The 27,005-nt window shown below is 52.1% G+C and overlaps 2 protein-coding genes across 2 annotated transcripts; both read left to right on the top strand.

Moving 5' to 3' along the window:
• The first annotated feature begins 12,137 nt into the window (after positions 1 to 12,137).
• Gjb5 (gap junction protein beta 5) lies at positions 12,138 to 15,537 on the top strand. The gene is made up of 2 exons (XM_004850909.3): positions 12,138 to 12,399; positions 14,356 to 15,537. Exon 2 carries the CDS (start codon positions 14,380 to 14,382, stop codon positions 15,199 to 15,201), a length of 822 nt encoding a protein of 273 aa, XP_004850966.1. The 5' UTR covers positions 12,138 to 12,399; positions 14,356 to 14,379; the 3' UTR covers positions 15,202 to 15,537.
• A 135-nt stretch (positions 15,538 to 15,672) lies between these two features.
• Positions 15,673 to 25,201, top strand: Gjb4 (gap junction protein beta 4). Its single transcript, XM_004850910.3, has 2 exons — positions 15,673 to 16,773; positions 17,968 to 25,201. Exon 2 carries the CDS (start codon positions 18,055 to 18,057, stop codon positions 18,853 to 18,855), a length of 801 nt encoding a protein of 266 aa, XP_004850967.1. The 5' UTR covers positions 15,673 to 16,773; positions 17,968 to 18,054; the 3' UTR covers positions 18,856 to 25,201.
• The last annotated feature ends 1,804 nt before the right edge of the window (positions 25,202 to 27,005 follow it).

The raw sequence follows: 27,005 nt of genomic DNA, 5'->3' as shown, positions 1-27,005 counted from the left end.
ATTACTTTTGTAATGTAAAATATTCAATTAATAAGTGACTATAACACTTCTAATTCCTTACTATCAAGTAAAACTGATGATCCAGAGAGATGTCAGCTTTCCTCTGTGGCTTTATGAATTCCCAACATGGAGTGTCCCCAGAGGTATCCATAATTCATCTATCCGTTCTTTCTTTCCTTCTTTCTCTCATTCAACAAATATTTTTGAAGCACATACAGTGTCCCAGGTGTGAGGCTAACGTCTGGGAATATACTAATGAGTAAAAACAGACCTGCTCTGCCCCACCTGGGACATCCAGTCTACTCAAGGGGTCAAGATGTTAAAATACACATACACTTGCACCCACGCGCACGCACACACACTCACACATACAGTACAATGACAAGTGGTAATAAATGCACTGCAGGAAAAGCAAAGGGCACTTTGAGCAAGAATAATGGGGGAATTAAAATAGTTTCCAAGGAAGTGACATTTAAATGGAGACATGAAGAGAGGTACCAGGTAGAAGGGCACCAAAGGAGATGCTTGGGACCAGGTACCAGCCCACCTACAGAAGGAAAGGCTCATGGGCCCAAACCCTGCCAGAGGCTCAGCCCTGAGCCTTTCAGCAGCAGAAAGAGGCTGGAAGCAGGAGCAGCCCCTTTCCAGGCCTGGCAGGCAGCCTGACACTCTGCTAGGCCCAACCCAACTACAGTCTGTGGGCACAAGGCCAGCTGTGGTCATGCAGCCAGCTTCCAGCTCTGCACCAGCCTGGCAGAGGACCTGCAGCCAGGGGGGCCAAGGGCAGCTGAGCTTCAGGTGGAAAGGGTGGCGAGGCCCTGAGTTACCAGCGGGGGAGAAAGCATAGGCCAGTGCCAAGCTCAAACCAAATGTGAAGGGCTTCCCCACATCTTCCTGGATGTCTGATAACAGCACCTTTGGGGCACCTGGGCTTAAGGGAATAGCCAGGAGGTATATAGGGCCAGCTGCCCTTCTGAGCCCAAGTCTGGGGCCAAGGCCTACATCTCAGTGTGTTCCACTGTGGGTCCCTAGCCCCTGTTCCTCATTCATAGCCCTGACACCCTTCCTAGCAAGCCAGTCCATCTAGGATTGGGCCACCCTCCTCCTGCTTGCTGCCACTCCTGGGGAAGGGAATCTCGACCTCAAACACAAGCTCATCAGGGCTGGGCCCTGTGTCCTGCACCCTCTGCCACCACACCAGTGGCCTGCTCTTCTGGCATTGCCCCCACTGTGCTTGCCCAGCTGCTCCCCGGGAGGCCTCATGTCCTTCTGAATCTCTGGCATCTTCCGTCTTCCTGCACACCCAGCGGGCTCCTCTCAATCCCTGTCTCCACCTGGCCACCGTGCCAGGTTCCTATCTGGTGTTCACTGTGGTTGTCCCTCCTCCTGTAGCTACAGAGAACTTCACTGTGTTTCAAAAACACAGATCATATCACATCACCTATCTGCTCCACCCATTCCAGGGAACTTTCTGCTGCCCTTGGACAAATCCTGGCCCCCACCCCATCCCCACCCCATCCCCATCCCTCTGCTCTCATCATCCAGGACTTGCCAAGGAAGAAAGGACACTAGAAGTTTGAGGGCAGACTGCAAGGAAGAATTCAGAAGCAGGAACACAGACTGGAACACCCTAAACCTCTGGCCTGAGTTCCCCTCCTGCCCACCTTGTAGCCCAGAGCTGGTAGTAGCAGGTAGAGAGCAAGCCTTCCTCCTCTCTAAAGACAGAGGCTACAGGAGACAGGAGCTGTGGCCAACCCTGGGCCTCTGCTGTCACCTAGAGGCTGAATGGGGCAACGCGGGCAGGTGAGCAGGTCTCCCCAGGACTGGTGCAGTCCTCTAACACCCCAGTAGGTGAGCAAGATCCAGTCAAGTGTGAGGCCAAAGGCTAAGGCTTCAGTGGCAATAGCAGTGCGAGAATCCAGCCTAATGGGTCCCAAACATGCTTCTATTACTATTATGTATCTGGCATAATAGTTTGTAATTTACCTGTTCTTTCATCTGCCTCCCACAATACCCTATAATCCAAGAGTCCCCGATTGCAAAGTAATCCTGTGGCCTCTGATCAGCTCCAGGCCACACACCCTTTGCTGCTCTCCTCTCCTCTTCCCAAACACCTGAGTCCCTGGGAACTATCCCAGGACAGCCAACTATCCCCACGGCAGCCTCGGCCTCTCTGCCTGCGCTCCACCCCTGCCTGAGATGATGACTGGGTCTCCCGCCACCACCATGCTCATCAAGTCATTGATTCACCAGGTACTTACTGGAGGCCCCATGGATGCAGGCTCTGCACCAGACACCAGGACAGCAGGGGACAGACAGACAGGGTCCTCTCACGGAACTTACCACCTTCTTGGAACAGACGGCCACATCAAGGAATAAAGTCACTCCAGACAATGATAAACTGGGTAGTGTCAGAGTAGACTGAGAGGGTGGCAATGGGCAAAACTGCCTGACCAGGGAAGGCCTTGATGAAGCTGGGTGTGATGGTTTTAAAATATTCCACAACTCTTTAAAATATGCCTTCAAACAGTGAACTAACTGTCTAATTGGCCTCCCCATACATCACTTAAGTGAAGGCTATACTTAGTGACTTGCTCTTTTGTTTGTTTGTTTCTTTGGTACTGGGGATTGAACTCTGGACCTTGCCCTTGTGAGGTAGGCAGCGGAACCACTGAGCTAAATCCCCACCCCAGTGACTTGCTCTTAAAAGAATGTGGCAGAAGTGACGATATGTTGACTATGCAGGATTTCCATGACCAGGCATAAGTGGCTTATGAGCTTATGGAGTCCCCCCTCCCCGCCCCTGATCACTCACTCTAGAATAAGCCAGCTAACAAGTCAGGAGGCACCCAGGCAGCCCCGCTGTCAGAAGACCTCTCACACCACATGACTGTACCCCTCAGAAGAGGAGCCTCCAGCCTCAGTCGAGCATTCTGATAGCTGCAGCCACATGAGAGACCCCAAGTCAAGAGTACTGGGCCACTCAGCACTAATTTAGCCCCTAGACAAGGTAGGTACGGTGCTAAGGCCCTTGGTGCTGTTAGGACCCATGAAAACATTTTCACTTCTCTTCAAATTAGGAGAAAGAAACAACTCTTAGGTCAAAGAAAATGTTTTAATATATCAGGTAAATCTGTTTTCATACCAGCACAATCATAAAATGTCATTTTTTTATATTCCTTTAAGAGAGAAGGGGCCAACAAAATGCAAAAACTCCTAGGGCACATAAAAGTTGTAATGTAGCCCTGAAGCTGCTTCCAAATTCCTGACCCACAGAAATTTTGACACAATAAACATTTGTCATTGGAAGCTACTGGATTTGGGGGTGACTTGTTATGCAGCAAGAGAGTACTAATCTGCTGCCCCATGAAGTTTTGAGGGCAGAGCATTGCAGACATGGCTGAGCAGGTGAAAAGGCCTTGCGGTAGAAATGTAGAAGTAACCATACTATTCCAAAGTGTACAGAAAAATAGTTATTTCACCTCTTTAGCTTCAGTTTCCCCCTGTGTAACATGGTACAGGTGCCCACGACTGCTCTCACACACATCACATGCACTCACACACCTGAAACCCGGCCTTCAGCATCTGTCTCCCAGGACCACACACAGGTGAGGAGCATGAGCATCAGGGCCAGCTGGATGGGGCAGACATGGCCCTCACTCCCTGTCCCTCCCCGCCCCTGCTGAGCAGACACAATGGCAGTAAAAGCATTCAGCAGCAGCAGAGTGCCTACACGTGCTCATTCCTACAGCAACACGCATGGCTCTCGTGGAATGAGTGGCCCATTGTTCGCTCCAGTGACGAGCTGAGCACAGCAGTGGACTTTCCTGCCCAGGGCTGCACAGGGAGGACATAAGATTCAAACCCTGGCGATCTGTGTACAGAAGGAGCCCAGGCTCAGGGCATGGAGCCGCACCGCCCTGCATGTGCTGCCCAGCCGGTCACAGCTTCAGATCCACTGGAGGAGGAGTGGCCCACCAGGAGCTGCCTCACCAGCCTGGCAGCGGCGGCACAGGGGCCAGCAGGAGAAGCTGAACCCCACGCACTGCAAAGCAGAGGGGCCGAGCAGCCTTCTGGGTCAGTGTAGGAAAGGACAGAGCACCAGGCAGAGGAGAACCATGCTGAGGCTGGGATGACCAGGCAGCTCCTGAGAGAGCGGTGGGAGCCAGTCCTGGCCCGCTGGCTCCCATGCACCAGGCTGGCTGTAAAACTTCTCCCATTCTGCGGTCAGATCTCTGGCCAGAATACACTGGGTGACCTTGAGCAAGTTATTTAAATCCTTTGAGCCCCCAGACTCCTCCATGAAATGGAATTTTGTGAGAATTCGAATTGGTTTTTTTGGTTTTGGGGGGGGTTTTGGTACCAGGGATCGAACTCAGGAACTTGCGCTTTCGAGGCAGGCAGTGGAACCACTGAGCTAAATCCCTGGCCCAAGAATTCAAATTGTATGTATGTATTGAATTGTATATATTGCTGTATGTGAGGCAGCTGAGGTCTCTCAGTACATAACAGTACCCTCAGCTTCACTGCTGTGTGGCTCTGAGCAGGGGACATAACCTCTCTGGGCTTCAGCTTCCCTGTTCTTTCTTTCCATCTTGTTTCAGACCCTGACTCTTGACTCTTTCTGCCAGACACAGTCTCTACCTGTGTCTAGTCTGTCTCTCTTCGGCCTCTCGAAGCCTTGGCCCTCCCCACACCCCAAACCCCTTGGAGTCCCATTAATTTTGAGAGGCTGTCTGTATGGATTGCCTCCTGGCCCCATCCTGGGGCTCAGAGAGCTCTGTAATTATCCACTGAGAGTCAGGGGAAGCGATAACCAGCTCTCTCGGCCTCCTCCCCTGCCCGCCTCACTCTCTTCCATTTCCCTCACACATCCCAGAGGAAGCAGGTTACGGAGGCCCCAGTGGGTGAGCAGGAAGGTCAGGGGGAGGAGAGGGGAGCAGCCCTCCATCCTCCACCAAACACTGAGGCCACAGGTTGGCACAGATGCCCGGTGCAGACCCTGCTGCCCACACTGGGCGTGGCGGCCTCATCTCTGGATCGTTACCTCCACCAGTCTTGCTTGGCTGGCTCCTCCCAGACATTGCCCTGCAGGTTCCACGGGCCCCAAACCTGGATGTGCCACCTCCCTCACCGGGCCTGCGTGCCCCACCATCCCACCCCCTCCCTCCTGGCCCCCCAAACTTATCTCCTAAAGCACCAGCCCCCCAGGTCTCCCCCAGGCTAATCTCTCTCTTGTCCCTATGCCACAGGACAGCTCCCAGGGCATACAAGTTCCTAGCAGTGAACAGCCAGGGGTCCTTCAGACCAGCCATATCATGTCCCGCCATCCCTGCCAGTCTTCCTCATGCTCTCTCCCTTCCCACTCACCCATACACAACTTTGCCCCCTCCTGCCCCTGCCCTCAAGCTGTGGTCAACCTGGGAGTGAACCTGGGAGTCAGAAAGAGCTGAGAAACAATCCCAGCTCCATCATTCTCTAACTGTATGCCCTGGAGTAGATAATGTCAGCTCTGAGCCTCAGTCTTATCGTCTATATAATGGGACTAAATGTACCCACATCACAGGGCCATCAGGAGGGTGAGAGTATCTAGGATTGCCACTTCCAAGGCTACTGGGGCCAGGCAAGCAGCAGCAACACACAAGAGGCCTGCTGGAGCCCATGGAAAACTGGAGATCCACCTTCCCCTGGGAGGGGACTGCTGTTTGTCAGCTCCAGCTTATGGATGACACAGGGAGTGGAGGCCCCACATTGCCAGGTCTTCCGATTTTTCCAAAGCATCCCCCAAAACATGTTTTCATGTGGAATCCCCAGATCTGAATATGCTGGCAATTAATTGAAATGTTTCTTTAGCACCATGAAGTCCAAACAAAACACTGGCCTCCGGGTCACCGGTTGGACTCCAGTGTATGCAAGGAGTTTGGCCTGGTGTGTGCACCGAGCAGAGTCAATAAACACTAATTCCCTTCTCTGCCCTCCTTATTGATTTTCAGAAGGAAAAGAAAGTCTGTCAAGCCATTCACCCAATTCCACTCCTGTCATCACTGTCAACTTCACACAGTCCGCAGTGGCCAGCAGGTGCCAGGCAAGGCCAGGAGATCCTCACAAGGAGGCCTCACCCTTCCTGGCTTCCTCCCCAGCCACCAGGACAGAATGGAGCTCTCCACTTGGGTCTGCCTCTTCAGACTTGACAGAGCCCTTGCTGTGATCTGAGGTGCTCCCCACATCAGGGGCTGGAAATCTAATCCTTAAAGCAACAGTGCTGAGGGCAGGCCTCCTGGAGGGGTTTACATCATGAGAACAATTCCTGCCAACATCGCAGGGCTTGATGCGGGCAGTTTGTCCTTTTTTGCCCTTTCCCCTTCTGCTACTTGAGGATACAGTGTTCCTCCTCTCCACAGGACTCAGTGTTTAGGTTCCATGTTGGGAGCAAAGAGACCCTCACCAGCTTCGGGCACCTTGATCTTGGACCTCCAAGTCTCCAGAGCTGAGAATATAAATTTCTGTTTTGTGTGACATACCGAGTCTGTGGTTTTCAACGACAGCAGCACACCCAGTCGGCCCTGTCCCTCTCATTTTCTCATTTTACCCATGCAGCAACCCCAGAAAGTAGTTATTATCAACTCCAATGCATGAATGAGAGAAGTGAGGTTTGGCATAAGTCAGTCAACAAACTTTTTAAACACCTGTTGTGCCCCAGCCACTGTTAAATGGCAAACTCAAGGTCACACAGAGTATTTTTGGTCACAAGTGGCGGAAACCTAAATTAAACAGGCTCAGGCAAAGGGATGAAGTAGAAAGAAAACAACATTGCTGGGCTCCATTCTAGGCACGCACTTGCTCATCTTGTCTGTCTTCTTTTCTGTGCCAGAATAATTGTCTCATAGTAGCATTTTCAAACCCAAGCCGCCCACGATCAGGAGCCTCACTCCCCACTATCATCAGACTCTCTCTGTGTCCCATGTCCAAGCCCCACGGAAGGTCTCTTTGTAGGTCTGTGTGGGTTGAGTGTTCACACGGGACCAGTCCCCTCAGAAGGAAAGCATGACCGATTGGCTCTGTTTGGAGTCAGTACCAGTCCTGGCCCAATCAGCAGTCTCCAAGGAAGCAAGCTCTGGGAGCCAGAATGGGTTGGACCAGGGATAGGAGAATTGCCCAGGAAAGGAGATTGATGCCCTATTCAAACACAAGATGTCTTAGTTTGGGCTTTCCCAAAAGCCAAGCCTGAGACAAAAATTTGCATGCAAATTGTTTATTTGGGAGGCAATCCCAGGAAATGTAGCATGAGAAAAGGGAAGCAAGGCAGAGAAGGGAGGGAAGCTGATGCAGGATAGGTGATGGAGCAAGTTACTGCTGTGGGCAGCTGAGTGTAACCCTGATGGGGCCCTCCAGGGAGCCGGGGAACATGGCGACTTGGCTCTGTCAGCCAAAGGGTGAGGAGGCTGGAGAATTCATCCCCTAACTTCCATCACTCATTGGTCAAGGGCATGAATTTGCTGGTGCATCCAGCCTACCCTATATGCAGGCAGAGAGGTGTCAGGAGCTCAGAGAGTCCCAGGCAATGTGGCAGGTGGTGGCAACTGGACACTGGGCCTGCTTGCTGCAAGCCAGGGTGCTTCACAGGAGCACTGCCAGCCACCGGAATGCAAAAGCCAGGCAGGTGAGGGGCAGCTGCTGGCCACTCCATGGAACTGTACTTAAAAGTCAGCCCTTTCTGATTGTTTCCACCAAGCCATGTGGTCCATGGCTGAACAGAGGTTCTGAACATCCAGGCCAGAGCCCCACCCCCACCCCCCAAGAAGGCTCCTAACCCTGGCAGTTTGGGCCTGCAGAGGGAATGTGGTAGTTGGTGGCCAAAGGTTCAGGAATGGCTCCTGAGCCTTCAGTCATTTTCAAGGGAGGCCCCAGCAGGAACTGAGTCAAGCTACCCAGAGACATGAGGGCACAGGTGTTGGGACCCTGGATTCAGTCTCAGTGTGGGCCAGGTTGGAGGGAAGAGGAGCCCTGGAGTCAATGGGTTCAGTCTCAGGGACAGTGAGTCTCACTGCCACCATGACCTAGCCCACACTGAGCCTCAGAAATAGTAGAAAGAGCAGCAGGTCACAGAGTAGATCAAGTCCATTAGGAGATCAAAGCTTGTTCTGCAAATGAGAAGCAATGGCCCCAGAGAAGAAAAGACAGGAGTCTGTGGGGGAGCCCACTACCATCACCATGCTCTACATGGGTCCGCCCCAGTGCACCTCACAAGGGCTGCCTCCCCTCACTGCACTCAGAAAGGAAGTCAGAGCTCAGAGAGGAAAATGATTTAGCCAGGGCCGCACCACCAGGGAACAGAAATGGAGCTTGAACCCAGGTGTGAGCGGATTCTGTGTGTCATACAGCTCTCTCTAGACCCCAAGTGGCTGAGTCTCCCCCTCTGGGCCCTAGGATGGAAGCCACTGAGGGCAGGGATGGATCTGCAGCACCCTGCATCCTCCCGGTCTTTCCAGGGCTTGAGGACTACACTGCTCACACCCCTGTGTCCCTGGCGGTGCAGGTAGAGCATGTATCATTCCAACTCTTCAAGATCATAGTGTAAGCTGGGCATGGTGGCACACACCTGTAATCCCAGCACTCGGGAGGCTGAGGCAGGACGATGGCCATGAGTTTAAGGCCAGCTTGGGATACATAGTGAGTTCAAGACCAGCCTCAACTAGATAGTGAGATCCTGTCTCAACAAAATAAAACAAAATAGCTGGGGATTTAGCTCAGTTGTTCCGTCACCTGCCTCGCAAGCACAAGGACCCGAGTTCAATCCCCGGTACCAAAAAAACAAAAAACAAAATAAAACAAAATTATAACGTAAAGGAAGAAAGAAGACTTTAATGTACAAACACACCAATAACTCTACACCTGCAACTGTCACAAAGGGGGCACTGTGCTAAGAGATTCTACAACAGAGAACCAGCCCTGGTTTTGAGGGCAGGGATGGCTTTTGTGAGGGAGTGACATTTAAATTAGAATTTAGAGCTTAAGTCAACGCTAGCTCAGAGGGGGAAAACAGCAAGGCAAAAACATTAAGACATGAGCCAAGGCCCTGAGGTGGGAAAAGGTCTGCTAGTCAAGAAAGCAAAAGAGGGGCCGGGGATTTAGCTCAGTGGTTTCGCCGCCTGCTGCGCAAGTGCAAGGACCCGAGTTCGATCGCCGGTACCAAAAAAAAAAAAGAAAGAAAGCAAAAGAAGACCAGTGTGGCTGGGGCACAGAGACTGAGAGGAGAATCTGAGGGTGAAGACAGTGGCAGAGGTCAGCCTGTGCAGGACCCTACAGGCCATATTAGGAAAACGGGATTCTTTCTTTTTCAGGAGCCCTGCCGAGCCACTGAAAGATTTTTTAGGTATGATTTAGAGACAGCTCTGCAGTGTGTAGAGAGCTGAATGGAGGGGTACAGAGAGAGCAGCAAGTCATCACATGTATGACACAAGTTGAGCATTTGTCCCGGTTTCTGGCCCAAGAGGTGCTAAACAACTGACTTGACATTATTATTATTCTTCCTCCTCCCTCCGTTTTTCAGCCTTTTTTCCTGGCCTGAGGAGAGGGAACAGACACCTCCGTGGCATCCTGGTGCCTAGGCCTACTGTCTTGTTCCCCTGGGAGCAAAGATGGACTCTCCTTAGGGAACAGGCACTTTGATAGTCAGCTGGCCGAGGACCAGGCCAGGGCACCTAGACTTCCAGGGAGCACTGGGCTCCGGGACACATCCTGCTCCCATCCACCCACTCGTGTTAACCAGAACACAGGCAGCAGCCAGTAGAGCTGAGGCAGCTAGGAGCCAAGACCACCTCCCGGGGTGGGGGGCGGGGGGCTGGGGAGGAGGCCAGTCCCAGAAGAACAATGGGTCAAAGCTGGTGACAAAGCCGGCTGAGGGTTGGGGAAACCCGGAGAGACAAGAAGAGACCCGAGAGACTAGAAAGAGCAAAGTGGAGAAGGAGCAGAGGAGGGTGTGAAGGTCCACTGCAGGTCCCTCTGCCATGTATCCCTTCTGGTTCCCCACGAAGAAGCAAATCTTCTCCAGACCTGTCCCTCCCTGAGGCCCTGCCTGTCTCTCTCCCTTCCAGAAAAAGAACACGTTTTCTGCCTACACCCTCTGGCTTCTCTCCCTCTCCCTCTATTGAAATGACTGGTGAAAGTCACCAGGGCCAGGTTTCCTGGACCCGCTTTCATCATGTTCTCCGCTCCCATAACCCAAGTTTCTCCATCTTGAACCATTCTTTCCCCTCCACGGGCACCTCTGTCTCTGCCTACTTCCTAAAATGCCAGTGCCCCCAGGAGCTCTGCCTGGCCCCACTCCTCCTCCACTCCTGCAGCGCCTGCCATCTCCATGGGGCCGAGGAGTACTCGTGACCAGATGTCCTCAAGGCTCCCTGTGAGCACCAGCAACACAGAGCTCACTAACTCTGCCAGCACCCAGGACCAACCGTGCAGCTCTTCCCAGTGCGCTCCCCCAAATAGCCTGCCTCTCCTCCTGCAGTGGCCCAGCACCTGCCGGGTCACTTAAAGACACTCCCAAACCTCCAGATGTGCTTACTTACCGAGAATTTCCCTCTTCCAGCCCTCTTCTCATCTCTGGCTTAAATGGTAACCGCAGTATCACTGGTCTCACCAGCCCTCCACCAGTTCCCCTCTCCAACAGGAAGCAAGTTAAACATCTGATGGCTCCTCCCCTTTCACGGATTCTGTGCTGAGAATTTGCCTACTGGCCAAAATTCATTTGCAGCCCCCAAATCCATCCTTGAAGCATGCCGTCCATGGCCATGAACCACACACACCGTGGCCCTCTGTCTTCCAGCTCCCATTCTGCAAACATATGTCTCAAGGGGGGGCCTATTTTTCTCATTTTTGTGCTTTTTCTTGGTGACTTTACTGTTTACAATGGCCCCAAGCACAGGTGCTGACAAGCTGTCCCATCTTCCTAAACGAGAGGAGGCTGTGACTTGCTTCAGGGAGCAAACGTGTGGCAGATGAGCGTCGTTCTGGCATGAGCTACAGTAGCAACGGCCGTGAGTTCAATGTTACCTAATCACTGCTCTGTATTCAAACAACAGAAGCACACATGAAACAAGATGATATGTTGATCAATTAAAAATATAACCAGGGGGCTGGGATTTAGCTCATTGGCGCCGCACCCAAGCGCCTGCCTCGCCTGCCTCGAAATCGCAAGGTCCTGACTTCGATCCCTGGTACAGAAAAAAAAGAAAAGAAAATATAACTAGAGACTCACAGGAACCTGGCCTTGTATTTCTACTGGGAGCAGTGGTCCCTATTTACTGACCATCTTCTCATGACACCTCTCACAGGAGCAGGATATCTCATTGTACAAAGGAGCGGGTAAGCCTTGGGTCAAAATCTGGAAAGGGTGAGATTCAAATGCAGGCTGAGAGATTCCAGGTGCAGGGGTGAGGGGCCCAATTACAGAGGTATGGGCTCCAGATGCAAGGGTGTAAGGCCCAAATGCAGGAATAAGGGACCCAGAGGCAGAGGTGAGGGGCCCATATTGCAGGGTACAGGGGCAGGGTGTGACTCCAGATGCAAAATTGTGCACTCCAGATTGAGGGGTTTAGGGTCCAGATGCAGAGGTGTGGGGTCCAAATGTAGGTGTGTCTGACCCCAATGCAGCATGTGGGGCCCAGAAGCAGGGGTGAGAGGCCCAGAGCTGGACCCAGTTGCAGAGGTGTGGGACCCAGGTGAAGGGTGTGAAGTCCGGAGGCAGGGGTGTGGAGTCAAGATGCTACTCCAGCAAGCTTCAGAGGACTTGGCAGGTGAGGAGGGAGGCAGGAAAAGGGCGTCCTGGTGGGGCAGCTGGAGAGAAAAAAGCTTCTGGGCCAGAGATGAGTTGGGAAGTATAGTTTCAAAAACAGCTGGCACCATGAGAATGGAAACCTACTCGGGAGCAACCAGAGAGTGGCAATAACCCAAATAGCAGCCCACAGAAGCCAGGGGAGGTCTGAGTTAGCAGTAGAGAATTTGGGAAGAGGAATGAGAAGGCGAGACAGAAACCAGGTCCTCCCACACAAGCTCAGGGGTAGGAGGAGAAGCAAGGGGCTCAGAGTGGATCTGTGCTTCTGTAGGAGAATTCTGGGATTCTGAAGTTGGCAGGCTGAGAAGAGTGAATCCTTGGGTTTCCCGAGCCTCCTGGGAGGCAGTCTGAGGAGGCTGGGGATCAGCCAATAGCAGTGCAGGCTGCAGCTCCTCCTCCTCCCCTGGCCTGCCCCACACACCCAGGCTGCTCTGCAGGCTCGGGCCCAGGAACGTGCTTCCCCAGACACCTTCCCCGGTTCTGACATGACTCCCGGAGGCTTGCTGAATTCCACAGCCAGGTACCACGAGCAGGTTCCAGGACAGTCCTGAGGAGCAGCGGTTCAGGTAAAAGCATCTGTGTCCAGATGTGCCCTGCCTCTTGAACATCTGGCAGAGAGATTTCCCTGGTGGCAAGTGGAGGGAGGTGGCCTGGATGCTCCTGGGGTCCTGGTGGTGGAGGAATGAAGAGCCCCTCCCTCCCCTCTGACTCTTCCTGCTCTCCCCAGCAAGGATAGGTGGGAGTGAGGAATTGAGTGGGACTGGGGCTGAAAGCCAGAGCCCACAGGCAGGCTGAGCCTCAGTCTGTGGGTGAGGACCTTCCCTCCCTGCCTAGCGAAGGGCTAGCTGGGTGAGAGCCCCTGGGGCTAAGGGCTGGGCCTCCCCAGTGCTGCAGAGAGGCTGCCAGACCCACCCACCTAAGGCAGGACTGAGCAGAGCCGCTGATGACTCAGAGAGGGGCCTGAGGCCAAGCGGGAGGTGGTGGAGAGAGACTGGGTGGGGAAGGGAGAGGTCCCAGCCTCCCTCACTGGGATCCTCCGGCAGAAGAGAGTCTACTCGGAGGAGCAGGCAGCTCAGTGAAACTTGAGGAAAGAGGCCCCACCCAAGACTAGGCAGTTCCTAGAGGGTGGGCCCTAGAGCCAGCCTGCCTAGGTTCAAATCACAGCTCTGCTGCTTACTAGTGGGGTATCGGTGAGCAATTGGTTAATCTCTCTGTGGTTTATTTTCCTCATCTGTAAACAGCGAATTAAAAATCTACCCCTCCTAAGGTTGCTGTGAAGGGATAGTGTATTGATTCCAGCAACGTGCTTAGAACAGCTTCTGTCGGGACATAAACACCCAATCCATGCTGGCTGGGGCGTTCCCATCACCCTGCTTTGCAGTAGTAACACAGGGTGAGGGGTCAAGAGGGCTGTGACTTTCCACCTGGGCCAGTGCAAGGAGGGCATCATGACCCCTTAGAGTACAGGCTCCCTGGGGTCCCTGAGTGCATTGCAAGTCAGACTATGGTGCCTGGGTCTCAGTGAACCCCAGGACTTAAGCGGAGGAGTTCCCAGCAAGGAAGCAGACACCCTCCCTGAATGGAGCTGAATCTGCTGGCTTGTGCTCCTCCAGCCAAGTGCACCGGCAGAACTGACGAGAGCAGCATTTCCCATGCTGGTGTCTGGACAAGGCTGCTTCGAAAGAAAGACGATCAAAGCACTACAGGGGTTCTGTGGTCAAAAGACTTTGGGCAACACTACCTGGTTCCTCCCTCTTTTGGAGAGTCACAAGGTGAATTTAGTAGTTGGCTGAATAGTGGGACCTATTTAACTTTGCTAAACCCAGTGTTTGCCAACTTCTGAACACAGAATCCTTTTCTCAGCCATGCTGGACTGCCACTGACCTCGATTTGGGGGAGTCCCACCTGAGCAGGACCCTGACTAGATATTTACAGTGTTAGACCCGGGAGACGCTTGAGACAAGGTTCCACCTCCACTCCAGTCCCATCCCCTGAGCCAGCAAAGGACAAGGAGCGCACTTCCCTCGGGAGGGGACTGTCTGAAGGGAGAGAGTGGTGCTCAGAAAGGGGAGAAGTCACCCCAAAGCTCAGCCCCCACAGTTGAACAGAGTGAGATGGCAGAAGGTGTGACGCCCCTCAGTCTTCTCTCTGCAGGACTCCTTCGAGGAATGGGTGGCACCGTAGACCTGCCTTCACCCACAGTAATTAGCGATAATCATGCCTCAGATAAACCTCACTGGCTACAGCACTGCCACTGCACAAAGCTCTTTCACCTGCTTTTACGAGTAGAGTTGGGACCTGACTTAATCACCTGTGTGTTCCAATCCAGCTCTGCACCTAATAGTTATATAAACTCATATTCCGCCTCTAAATCTCGGTTTTCCTCATCTGTAAAATGGGAATACTAATAAACCTGATTCCCCAGGTGGTTGTGAGGATTAAATATGATGGTTTATTTCTATGAAGGGCTCAGAACAAGCTTTCTTTCAACATGGGAAATTATTTTTATCCTTCCCCTGCAGTGGCACCCAACACTTGGGTCCATCATGAACTGGGGAGTCTTCGAGGCACTCCTGAATGGGGTCAACAAGTACTCCACAGCGTTTGGGCGCATTTGGCTGTCTTTGGTTTTCATCTTCCGAGTGCTGGTGTACTTGGTGACAGCTGAGCGTGTGTGGAGTGACGACCACAAGGATTTTGACTGCAACACCCGCCAGCCGGGCTGCTCCAACGTCTGCTTTGACCAGTTCTTCCCCGTGTCCCACGTGCGCCTCTGGGCCCTGCAGCTCATCCTGGTCACATGCCCCTCGCTGCTCGTGGTCATGCACGTGGCCTACCGCAAAGCTCAGGAGAAGAAGCATCTAGAGGTGGCTGGGGAGGATGGTGGGCGACTCTACCCAGACCCTGGCAAGAAGCGGGGCGGGCTCTGGTGGACATATGTCTGCAGCCTGGTCTTTAAGGCCGGCATAGATGTCACCTTCCTCTATGTGTTCCACTCCTTCTATCCCAAATACATCCTCCCTCCTGTGGTCAAGTGCCACTTGGCTCCCTGTCCCAACACAGTGGACTGCTTCATCTCCAAGCCCTCAGAAAAGAACATCTTCACTCTCTTTATGGTGGTCACAGCTGCTGTCTGCATCCTGCTCAACCTTGTGGAGCTGTCCTACCTAGTGAGCAAGCGGTGTAGGGAGTGCCTGGCAGCAAGGAGAGCTCGGGCCACACCTGGGGGGCATTACCCAAACTATGTCGCTGCTTCCTGCAAACAGAACGACCTCCTCTCAGGCGACCTCATCTTTCTGGGTTCTGACACTCTCCCCCCTCTCATGCAAGACTGCCCCCGAGACTATGTGAAGAAAACTGTCGTGTGAGGAGCTGCCTAGCTGGACCTGTGGGGTGGGCCTGGCCTGGGAGGGTCTGGCTTCTCTCACAGGTGCAGTCTAGGGGTGGAGGAGCTGCATAATGAGTTGGAGGCAGACCCAAGGAAGGATTCAGACAGTGTGGGGTCCAGTCCCTATTTCTCAACTCCAACTCCTGGGCCCAGCTCTGTGGACCTGGGCAAGTGACCCCTCTGCTGTAAAATGCAGATGTAGAGGCCCACCATGTGGAGTGGTGGTAAGGAGAAGTTTATTCAGAGAACAAATGGGCAACCACCTTCGAGGTGAGGCCCACGGTCAGGGCTTAATAAAGGTCAATGCATTCACTGATTTGAGGTGCCCTTTGTCATTTGGCCTTGTGATCCCCATCACGCCACTGCGTGCATCTCTCTGCCCTTGCAAAAGACCACACTTGATTAAGCCAGATGAGGGGCTCTCCTCCAGACAGGGGTGCCTCAGGAGACCATGCCACTTGCTCATGCTCAAGGCTAGTCTTAAGCACCTTGTGCAAGTTTAGGCCCATGGGATGGCTCCATAAGGAATGGAGCATACTGTACGGAAGTGCATGGACTCGAGTCAGCATGACTGCATTCAAACCCAAGCACCCCTGGGCTCTGGAAAAGTAACTCTCTCTTCTCCAAATGTGTTAGAAATGTCTAACCTGTGGGGCCACTGTAAGGACTGATGAGCTCATGGCTGTGAATAGGGTTAGCCAGCTGTAAAAGGTCACATAAATGTTAATCACTACTACTAGGAAGTGAGGTAAAGGGACTGTTCCCTGGCTGCACATTAACCTTTGCCATCTCAGCCAAACACAGGCCCAGACCCTTCTAGCCCTTGCTGGGTCACCCTCAGCTTTTCTGGAAGCCTTCTCCAGAAGCACAGAGGCCTAGGCCCATGAGGATAGAAGGCCAGGCTGTGCCTGGCCCCATGCCAGCTGAGACATTCCACACTGCCAACCTGCATTCCTTATCTCCAGGAGGGCAGCAGGTGCCTGGTCCAGACAAGCTGTAATCAGCCCCTCATCCCCTATTTAACCCAAGGGCAGCCCAAGCTCTAGTGGGCAGAAACATCCCCACTGGGGTAGGACACTATCTTAGGCTAAATCAAGGCGGCCACTTTCTATAGATATCAGTTGCTGAGGACCTCAGTACCAGGCTTCCAGAGGAAAGGGCAGGAGAGCGGCCTGGGGACAATGGAGCAAGGCAGTGAGGCATCAGGAAGAGGAAGAGATCAATGCTGAGGTGCTGTCCGGGCCTAAACAAAGGACACCAAGCTTTTGCCCCCTTCTCTGCATTCTCACCCACATACGTGCCAGCCCAGCCAAGCCGGAGAGGAAGCGTGGGCCAGGAGAGAAGAGCCGCAGGTGTTTGCTCTGAATATTTCCCTGGGGAAGTCCACCCGCCCAGCCTGTCCTGCCCACGAACCCTACACTCTTGCTTGGCTCATTGGCTCAGAAAGTCCCACCCTGCCAGCCAGAAGAAACAAAAGCTACCTCCAGGAGGCCCTCAGGCAGACGGGCAGCCCAGGGACAGGAGAGTGAGCTGGATCCACAAGAAGGGAGAGGTGAGGACCAAACAGGGCTGGAGAAAGGGCTGGGATGAAGGGACCCGCAGGGCTAAAATGTCCCAGGGATCTCAGGCTGTGGGCCAGGCTTCAGGTAGGGAGGGTGGAGGAACGGGCTTAGGGTACTTGGGGGACCCCCAAGTAAGGGAAGAAATATCCTGCCAGACCAAAGGAGGACATAAAGAGAAGAGATCACGACCTACTGAGTGTTCCCTGGGCCAGGCCCAGAGCTGGGTCCTGGGGAAACACAAGTGAGGTGTAGAGTAAGCCCTCAGCGGCTGGCAGCCCCTCCACCAAGGAAACCAGGAAGATGGAGTGCTTAGCTTGTGTCCCGGGAGAACAGTGTCTGAAGAGGCTAGGAGCTGAGTAAGGGACAAGGGAGGGCAGGGCTTGGGACAGAAAATGATAAGGACTCCTAATAAGGGGCTGTGGGGGTGAAGGTGTAGGACAGGGACCTCCATGGAAATAATGGGAAACATTGGCTACCACATAGCCACAAAGCAAACAGAGAAGGAGCCGTCCCTGAGACAGAAAGGCGATGGTGAGGCACAGACCAGGCCAGAATGCAGTCTCTGTCCCTTGCCCTGGCCCTCCCTGAAGCTAGTATAGTTGGAATTCTAGAGGAGCCATTGGTCAGCCTTTCAGCTCCGGCTCCGCAGCGTAGCAGAGGCCATGCCAAGCCACCATGATTCCAAAGTGCCTCTGGTTAGTTGGGAAGGGAATATCTGGGAAGCCTCCTGTCCTGGAGCCAGAGAAGAGGGGGGGATGGAGACTGTTCTGGGATCCACCAGAGCTGAGGTGGATGTGCCAAGCCCAGGGTCCAGCTCCTGTGGCATTCAGTGAAAGTTAGATGAGTTTGGCAGCTGATGAGATCATCCAGTCTCTTTAGGCTGAAACACACACATGGTAAAGACGCTGGCTGTCAAGTCCCCGCAGGATGAGACCTTCACTTGTATTTATTGCTTTGTAGAATAAAATACACCCTGATTTTAGAAACTAAAGACCAAGGTTCAAGACCAACTGTGCTGCTTCTAGCTGTGGGGCCTTGGGCGTGCCCCCCTAGGCCTTAGCTGACTTTCCTGTGAAGTGGGAACGATGGCAAGCCCTCCCTGTGTAACCCAGTGAGGACATATGACCCAGGGGCTGTAAAACGATTTTATCAACCACAGCATCATTAAAGGCACCCATTTCCAGGTTCTTCCAGGCCTCCAGGCTCCACGGCCTGAGTGGTGGCACTCAGGTGTAGACGCATCTACGTGAGAGGCCAAGGACGCAGCCACCATGAACTGGACATTTCTGCAGGGCCTCCTGAGTGGCGTGAACAAGTACTCCACAGCGCTGGGCCGCATCTGGCTGTCAGTGGTGTTCATCTTCCGCGTGCTGGTGTACGTGGTGGCCGCCGAGGATGTGTGGGACGATGAGCAGAAGGACTTTGTCTGCAACACCCGCCAGCCGGGCTGCCCCAATGTCTGCTATGACCACTTCTTCCCCGTGTCCCACGTGCGCCTCTGGGCCCTGCAGCTCGTCCTGGTCACGTGCCCCTCACTGCTCGTGGTCATGCACGTGGCCTACCGCGAGGAGCGTGAGCGGAGGCACCGCATGAAACACGGACCCAATGCCCCATCCCTGTACAACAACCTGAGAAAGAAGCGGGGCGGGCTCTGGTGGACATACTTGCTGAGTCTCATTTTCAAGGCCACCGTGGACTCGGCCTTCCTCTACATCTTCCACCGCCTCTATGAGAACTACAACATGCCCCGCGTGGTGGCCTGCAGTGTGGACCCTTGTCCCAACACCGTGGACTGTTATATCTCCAGACCCACAGAGAAGAAGATCTTCACCTACTTCATGGTGGGCGCAGCTGCCATCTGCATTCTGCTCAACCTCAGTGAGGTCACCTACCTAGTGGGCAAGAGGTGCATGGAGACCCTGGGTCCCCGACGCCGGAAGTCTCGGCACCGGTATCACCTACCAGATACATGCCCGCCATATGTGGCCTCCCAGCAAGGGCACCCCCGGGATGGGAACTCCGTCCTAATGAAGGCTGGGTCGGCCCTAATGGACGAAAGTAGGTGTCCATAACCCGAGAGGTGGCAGGTAGGGAGGGTCCCCAGGTCCCTGTCTGTTCTCTGAAGAAAACAGACAAGGGTAGTGGCAGGTGGGAAGAGTGGCGATGGAGCCTCAGGAAGCCCTGCCCTGAAGCCAGGGTGCAGCAGGAGGGGCACAGGTCAGCTCCTGGCTCCTGAGTCTTGGGAGACTTGCGGGCGGGCAGGTGGAGATTTTGTACATGGTAACAGGGTACATCAAAAGCCCAATAAACGTGATTTTTTTCCAGGACTTTGTAGACCAGTTGGGGAGTGCTGAGTAGGGAAGCAAGGGATTCAGACGGACCTCAAGGAGGAAGCCAAGACTATTCTTTGGGCACCTGAGCTCCAAAACCTCAGATCTACCCACCTCCATGCACACATACACCCAGGACACAGGGAAATCACAGGGACTGCACCCTGGGCCTCACAGCTCTGCAGGCCAAGGGAGGAGGAGGGGCCACCCAGACACTGCCCCGAAGGTCCCACTCCCGAAAGTGCCTGGCAGGCACCTCTCCGTCCCTGCTCAGCACAGGTCTGAGGCAGAGGAGTCCCTCTGATGGTGGGAGGGGTGGCACTGAGAGCAAGTGGGATGGACATCTCGGGGACGTGTCATGGGCCCTCTCATCCGTGAATTTCCCTTTTTTTTTCTTTGCCAGCATATATTCCTGGGTGACTTCATCCTCCCCGCACCCTCGCCACCACTCAGGGCTTGATGATACCTCCCGCCTGGGCCTGCTCTCTCTGGCCATCTCACTCAGCAGCTCCAAACTGACCCCATCGTGTTACCCTAAGCCTTTCAACCTCAAACACACTCCCCAGCCCCCGCGGGCATTGCCATCCCTCCAGACTGCTCCAAGCCAGATGCTTCCCTGCCATCCCGAGCCCCTCCCCTCACACCAAATCCCAACCCTGCACCCACACCACTGACTCCGACCTCTAATGCCTCCTGAATCCCCTCTTTCCCACCCCATAGGCTTCCTTCCCACCTCTTACTGAGCCTCTCTGATGCCCCTGCGTTGCAGGATGAAGTGATGAATCTGTTCCTGAATCTAACCGCAGAACTCCTGCTGTCAATGTTCTACCACCTCCACCCTAGCCTCCCATCCTCATCCCTCCTCCCTCCTCCTTTTTACCCATCAATACCACCACAGGGCTGGCAATTCCCCAAGCAGATGTGCCTCATTTGCTCTGACATGCCTCAGGCCTTTGTCATACGGTTCCCTCTCTGACTGGAGCGCCCCACCTACCTCCTCTGTGTCCTGTCCTCAAACCCCAAGGACAACCTTCACTGCCCCCCATACCCCAGCCCGGTTGGTGCCTCTCCTCCACCATTCTCCCCACACTGGGGTGGCTGGTTCCTCTGAACGTCTCCCCCTAAGCCTGTGAGCCATTCAAGGTCAGGACGATGAGTCACCAGGTCCCGTAAGCCTCCAGTAAATGTTTGTGAGGTGAGTAAATGGCTGTGAGCTGCTGGGGAAGGAATGAGGTTTGTGGATCCAAGTCTTCACCATACCCAACCTAGCCAGGAGGTCAGCAAATTGGGAGGGGTTTTGTTTGTTTCTTGTTTGGGTTTTTTTTGTTGTTGTTTTGTTTTGTTTTGCTGTGTGGTGCTGTTAAGTAAATCCAGCCTAAATCTCTCAGGTACAAGTTGAAAGACTTGCACATAGAAAAGGAAAGGGACCCTCCAGGACCACTGGGTAGACTCCATGTCAACTCTTAGTAATGGGACAAGACCAGAGAGTCATCCAGATTTCTTAGAAGCAGAGCCAGGGGCAGGGATTTTGTACATATGAAGGGAAGAGCAGAACCAGGACAGGGAGGGGCTGAGCTGGACTAGCTGTGTACTTGGGGAATTGTAGCTTGACCTGATTCATGGGAGTGAGGTTGGATTTGGATCATGAAACCCATCACAGAGTTGTCCCACCTCTGGAGGCCAGGGCACTAAGCTCCTGACCTCCCTTGTCAGTCAGTCATTGGCTCCAAACCAACCCAAAGGCAGGAGGGCTGGCAGGAAGAGGTCATTTCTTCAGGGCCAGCTATAATCCACGACCAGCTAATACTCACAGCAACTAGGGAACGGGTGTCCCCTAGTAAAGGGGATGAGGGAAGGGCACAAATACTACCTACTAAACTCCTGACCACAGGAGATAAGGGTGGCTCCCATCCCCCCAGATCAGAGCTGTGACCACTGAGCCCAGGATAGAGTAGCACTCTGAACACAACCAGCTGTCCCTGTACTGTTCAGACAAAGGTAGCTCCCAAGTCCGGGCCAGGGAATCCACCATGATCAACTTCTCCTGAGAGTCTGGAAGCCCATTCCAGGGGCTGCTGCTGGGTCTAGCATATGTTGAGTTCATCTCAGGACCTGGCCACCCGCTTGGTGTCCTCCCCATGGGTACCCTTCCCAGAGGTCTGGAGTCCTGAGCCATGTGCTAGGCGAAGTAGAACACCATCAGACCAGCCTGAGCCCTCTAGAGGGGGCTGAGACTAAAGCAGTAGGCAACACTTCACCCATCAGACAGTCTCACCTTTAGTCCCCCACACTCTTGAGCCCCCCACACTCTCACCACCACTCAGACCCCCACACCTTCCCCTTCCTGAAAAATTCCCACTTGTTCTTGCCTCTGGCATCTTCCCCTTCCACCCTCTTTCCTGCTCCCATTGCCTCCAGCAACTTCTCATTCTTTCAAGACTGAGTCCATGGTCAAAGGTCTTCTCCTGTTGCTTTCCTAGGGCCTAGAAGGTAGACCAGGAGGTCTACCTGAGTTTAGCCCTATCCTTTTCATTCTAATACCTTCTCTTCCACTGTGATGGTCCTACAGAACCACACCCTGGATCTTATCATCACCCACAACTGCTCCACCGCTAGAGCCTTCCATTGGATTCAGCCCAACAAATACTGACTGCTTACTTTTATGTGAAAGCTCCTTGTTAAATCCTGGGAAGATTCAGACAAGACACAGTCTCTGATCTCAGGGAGCATTCAGTCTAGGGAAAAGAACAACTACCACATTTGTGGCCTACTGGAGAAGTACAGGATGCTGGGTGAAAAAGGAAGGAGGATCGGGCATCCAGGGAAGGGTTCCTTGTGACTTCTTACACTGTCACCTAGAGAAACGGGATAGTTTTTCCAAGTGAACAGGGTAGGATTCCAGACAAAGGAATAGCATATGCAAAGGAAGAGCAAGTCTAATGCCAAAGACTGAAAGAAACTCAAAATGGTTGAGTCAGGCAAGGGGCCAGCGGTTAGGAGTCAGGCTGAAGTGGGCAGTGTTTTCTTTGTAGATCAGTGATGTTGGACTTTATCCTAAGTGACAAGACCCTGGAGAGATATAGCAGAGGTGACATGATCCCTGGTGCAGTGTAGAGGGACCAGGGCAGGGCTACCTGTTTGGAATCTGATGCAGTAATCTGAACAAGAAACAACAATTGCCTGAAGTAGGCAGGGCATGTGCAACGGGGATGGAAAGAAGTTGCTGGATTTAAGAAATGGGGGCATGATAGAATCAGAAAGATTTGGTGATTTGACTGGGTGTGCAGATCAAGTACAGGGAGGAATCAAAGTAACACCCAGGTTTCTGGCTCCAGTATGGGACAGGAGCCCCAGCGAGGAGTAGTTTTGAGGGAAAACAATGATTTCAGTTTCAGACTAATGAATCTGAGATATAAACAAGATATCCTGGTAATTCCATCTCCTTCATCTTAGCCACTGGCTCATTGTCTTTCTCTCTACTCCTACACTTATTACCACACCTACACCCTGGCTTCTCAATTCTCTGACTTCCTGGCTTCCAACAAGTATTTTTTCCCACCCATCAAACCCTCCCACACGCACTGTTCCACCTACACCTTGTCTGTGCCAAGAGGTGTGCTATTGCCTATCTATACAGCTCATTTATCCCACTCCCTATTCCAGCAACCCTCCATCCAACCCACTGACCCACCACTATTTCACTACCCATCCCCAATTGCTTGGTCTCCATTCTCTCCTTTGCAGCTTAGGCCCCACAGGTCCGCAGTAATCATTACCTTGATGAACACGTCCCCACTCCCTTGCCTTTGTGTGCCTCTCCAGACCTTCTCCATGTGGTAACTGCTCCTGAGTATCTAGAGAACAGTACTGGCAACAGTTTAAACTTCTGACCACAAAGCTCAAGGGGGCACACTCAGCATCTCTAAGAAATTTTACATTTTATTAAACTTTAACCTGATTCTCCAAGATGACCACATCATACCTTCTCCTCCCCTCAAAGCTCCAGCCTGCATTCTCCCAATCGTCCATCTCAGCTGATAACCAGGCACCGAGTGCCCCAGCTCAGCACCCCCATCACCACGTCTGCCACCTTCCTAGCTCAAGTGCCCAACCACTCTGCCTTCTCCCCTCTGGCATGGATGAAAGTGCCCCTGCCCCTGGCACACACCTCCCTTAGACACCAGACCCCAGCCTCTCTCACCTACTCCAGACTATGTCCCATGGCTGGTAGAGCTCTCTCTCCTGCCTCACAATGTCCCTTGCTGCAAATATGCTACAATATTTTCATCTCTTTCCTTTTTAAATTCTCTCGATACCATTATTCCATTCACAAAAATCACAGTCTTCTAATATTTGTATACTCATCTGTACTTCTCCTTCACTCCGCTCTGGTCAGTGGCTCCCAGGTTGCCAGGCCAATGGCCAGTCCTTGCACCTTATCTTACTCCCTCGGCATTGGCCAGTAAGAGTTCTTTCCCCAAGCCCTGCCTTCTCTCAGCTCCCACACAGCATCCTCTCCTGGCTCCTTCCCACCTAACCAATGCGCCTTTCTTGATCTCCCTAAATTCCTCTTCTTTCTACTCTAAATGTTAGATGCTCTGGGGCCCGGTTCTCTATGTGCTTTTTTCTCTACATCCGTTTTTCCCTTAGTGATTTTGTCCAGTACCATCTATAAAATCATTGAAAAACTGGTGACTCCCACATTTATGTGCTCAGAACTAACCTCTGCCATGGATACCAGATTCATGTATCCAACTTCCCCTTGTTCATCTAAGGTGGAACTCCTAATGCCCTTAATCAAGAACAGGTTTAGGTTCTTTCTCAGTCTTCCCCACCTTGGAAGATGACATCTCCACCACCCATCTGCTCCATTCAAAAACCTAGGAGTCTCTTCCCTTATAATCCCATCCACACCATTAGCAAGTGACATTGGCTATAATTCCAAAATACATTCAAAACCCAATCACTTCTACCATCTCTCAGTGCTACAATCCCAGGCCAAACCACATCATTTCAGCACCTGGATATCTGCAACAACTGGTCTCCCTGCCTCCACTCTGGCTTGCTATCTTGAAATTCCTCTTCCACAGATCAGCTCAAAGGATCTTCCTAGCATGTAAATCAGATCAATCAAGTCACTTCCTTGCTGAATACCCTCCAAGTGGCTTTCCATGACAAAATTAAAACAAGCCAAAGGCAACCCCATTTCCCTTAGCCTTCCCCTCCCAGCCACATTCCACCCACACTGGCCTCTCCCATCTCAGAATTCTCAAAACTGCTTCTGCTGGCAACGTCCCTTCCCCAGAGCTTCACACACCTGTCTCCTCTGCATTCACATCTTGACTCAGACGTCTCCTCTGCAGGAGGGTCTTTCTGAGCCACCCTCCCCAGAAGCACACCCCACAGGGTCACTCTCTGTCACATAACCTCATTTTATCTCTCATGTAGCATTTAGTAGCCTGAGAACTTTTCTTCCTTGTTTAGATGTTTAGTTTCTTTATGACCTCCCTGAGATGAGCTCCTTGAGACTCTGTTGTGTTCACCCCCTGGCCTCAACCCTCCAGCATCTGAAACAGTCTCCACACATAGTAGGCACTAAATTAAAATGGGTCAGCTGACTGACTGGTACCCAGCAGACTGCTGAGAGAAAGGACCGACCAGGAGATATAGACTTGGGAGTTGTCCGCATAAATGCCTAAATATAAGACAAGATTATGCCCCAACATTACCCCTCAGGGAAGGAGGGTTTATCTTATAATCAAGTCCTTACAAAGTCTCTGGCATCATGGGGCATGCTCTCAATTATTGCATTTTGAACAACAAAATGCTCTTTGGAGGAAACTCATTCGCCCTAACAACCTCAATCAATGAAGTTTGAGATATTCATAGAGGTCACTTGACAGAGTGAGAAAAAAGTGGAGGCAAAGATATTTCACATAGACTTAATCATTATTCCTGGGGCTAGGACTTTACAATTAGAAGTATTGTCTTTGGGGCCGGGGATTTAGCTCAGTGCTTCTGCCACCTGCCTGGCAAGCGCAAGGGCCCAAGTTCGAACCCCGGTACCAAAAAAAAAAAAAAAAAAGAAGTATTGTCTTTGTAAGCAAGCCCCCTTTTTAAAAAAATTATTTTAAAAACAATAAAGTGGTTATGTTGTAGAAATAAGAAATACACATCTACTGGATGATTTTTTACATTTATGCTTCTAATATTATAAAGCCAGGTTTTTGTGGCAAAGAGTAAAATTTCCACCTTCTTATACAGATTCAAAAAGCATTATGTCACAAATAGCTTGGGCAGAAATAAAGTTTTTGTGATTTATAAGTGTTGACAATAACAAAGCTCAAAGCCTAGATGTTAAAGAAAAAATGTAAAAAGTTTAAATAAAATGGTTTTATAAAATATGAGGGCAGAAACAACAATACTCAATATATTGTTTCATACAATACATGCATTTTTTTTAACAGAGGGCTAGGGATATGGCACAGTAGTAGAGCTTGCCTCGCATGCACAAGGTCTTTGTTCCATCTCCAGAACCTTAAAAAAAAAAAAAAAATTGAAGTTTACGTGTTCAAGTTAGCCTCAAATTGCTCCCAGGTTCTCCTCGTGGGGAGCAGGGAGGGCTGCTGTTTATTTTGAGACCTATCTTGGCCTCTGTGGTAGGGAATGACTTGAGCCTGGACTCAATACTGTTTAGAGATTGCAGGGGAGGACATGAGAAAAGGCCCCACTAAGGAGGCTTAAAGGCCAAAAAGAATGCAGCCAAGGGTAGGTAAATAGATGCCATCAAAGCCAAGGGAATAATGATGATGATGATACATGTCATCACAGTCAAAGTCACAGAGGAGGAAGATGATGTCACAGAAGCCCTGAAAAGAGTGTTTCTAGAAGGATAAAGTGATCATCAAAACCAAACATTGCCCCTAGGTCAAACCAATTGAGGACTGAGAGAGCTCAGTAGCTTCACAGCAAGGTGGTCATGGTGTCATCTGTAGAAATGCAGGCAGAAACCCAGTCCTCGTGAAGTGACAGGAGAGACAAACAAGTGGAAATCGTTGAGGGACAGTGGCTGCCAAAAGAACACGAAAGGAAAGGGTGTTAGTTGCAAGAGGGCAGGGTCAAGAGAAGTTTTGTTAAGAGGAAGACTTGCGAATGTTTAAATAGCAATGGGATGAATCCAGAAGAGGAAAGTCAAGGTCCCAAAGGGAGCCCAGTGGAGGCTCCAACTTAGACCAGGGAATACAGATGGCTTCTGTAACCAGGGTAAAGAAAACATGATGAGACAAATACAGCCTGATTCCACTCTCTGCCCACAGCTTCTGCCCTAATCTTCTCCCTTCGCTCCTCTCTCACAGCTGTTCAGGACCTCATAGGCACCTCCAGTTCTCCTCCTGGTCCACCAGGCCCTCCTATGTTCCCTTTTCTGTGTCCACCTTCAGCCTGAGCTCCACAGCATCTCCAGCTTCACTCTCATCTTGCATGAGAGCCGCCAACGATGTCTGCCCTCCCTCCCGGAATGCAGGCTCTCAGAGGGCAGAGGTAGTGCCTGGCCCATACCAGGTGTGCAGTCAAAGGGTAATAAACACTTGCTCAGATACTGACAAGAACAAATCACCATTGTCCTTCCATCCTTCATGCTTGGCAGAACTCTTGCTCCATCAATCTTACTGGGCATTTCCGTCTCTACACCCTGCTCTGCTCTGCTAGAGCAATCCACACAACCAGAGTGAGCCCAAGATGGGCACTCAGTGCTGCCTCACAAATCCTGCCTTAGTTTCTTGGTTGTTGTCCATGGTGAGAGCCTTCTCATTTCTCCTCAAATTTTCTAGTCCACTCCACCTCAGTGACATCCTATTTCTCAAAGCAAGTATAAGCTTTCCAGGAAGGATGCT

Source organism: Heterocephalus glaber, unplaced genomic scaffold (genome assembly GCF_053883595.1).
Source record: "Heterocephalus glaber isolate CG9 unplaced genomic scaffold, H.glaber_assembly_v1.0 deba00001452, whole genome shotgun sequence".
Lineage (NCBI taxonomy): Eukaryota > Metazoa > Chordata > Mammalia > Rodentia > Bathyergidae > Heterocephalus > Heterocephalus glaber.
Note: the sequence above shows the minus strand (reverse complement) of the source record. Positions and strands in the feature narration are given on the sequence as shown.

Bases quoted from the DNA above. Each gene is read 5' to 3' on its own strand.
- Gjb4 (XM_004850910.3), top strand. From the start codon at position 18,055: ATGAACTGGACATTTCTGCAGGGCCTCCTGAGTGGCGTGAACAAGTAC.
- Gjb5 (XM_004850909.3), top strand. From the start codon at position 14,380: ATGAACTGGGGAGTCTTCGAGGCACTCCTGAATGGGGTCAACAAGTAC.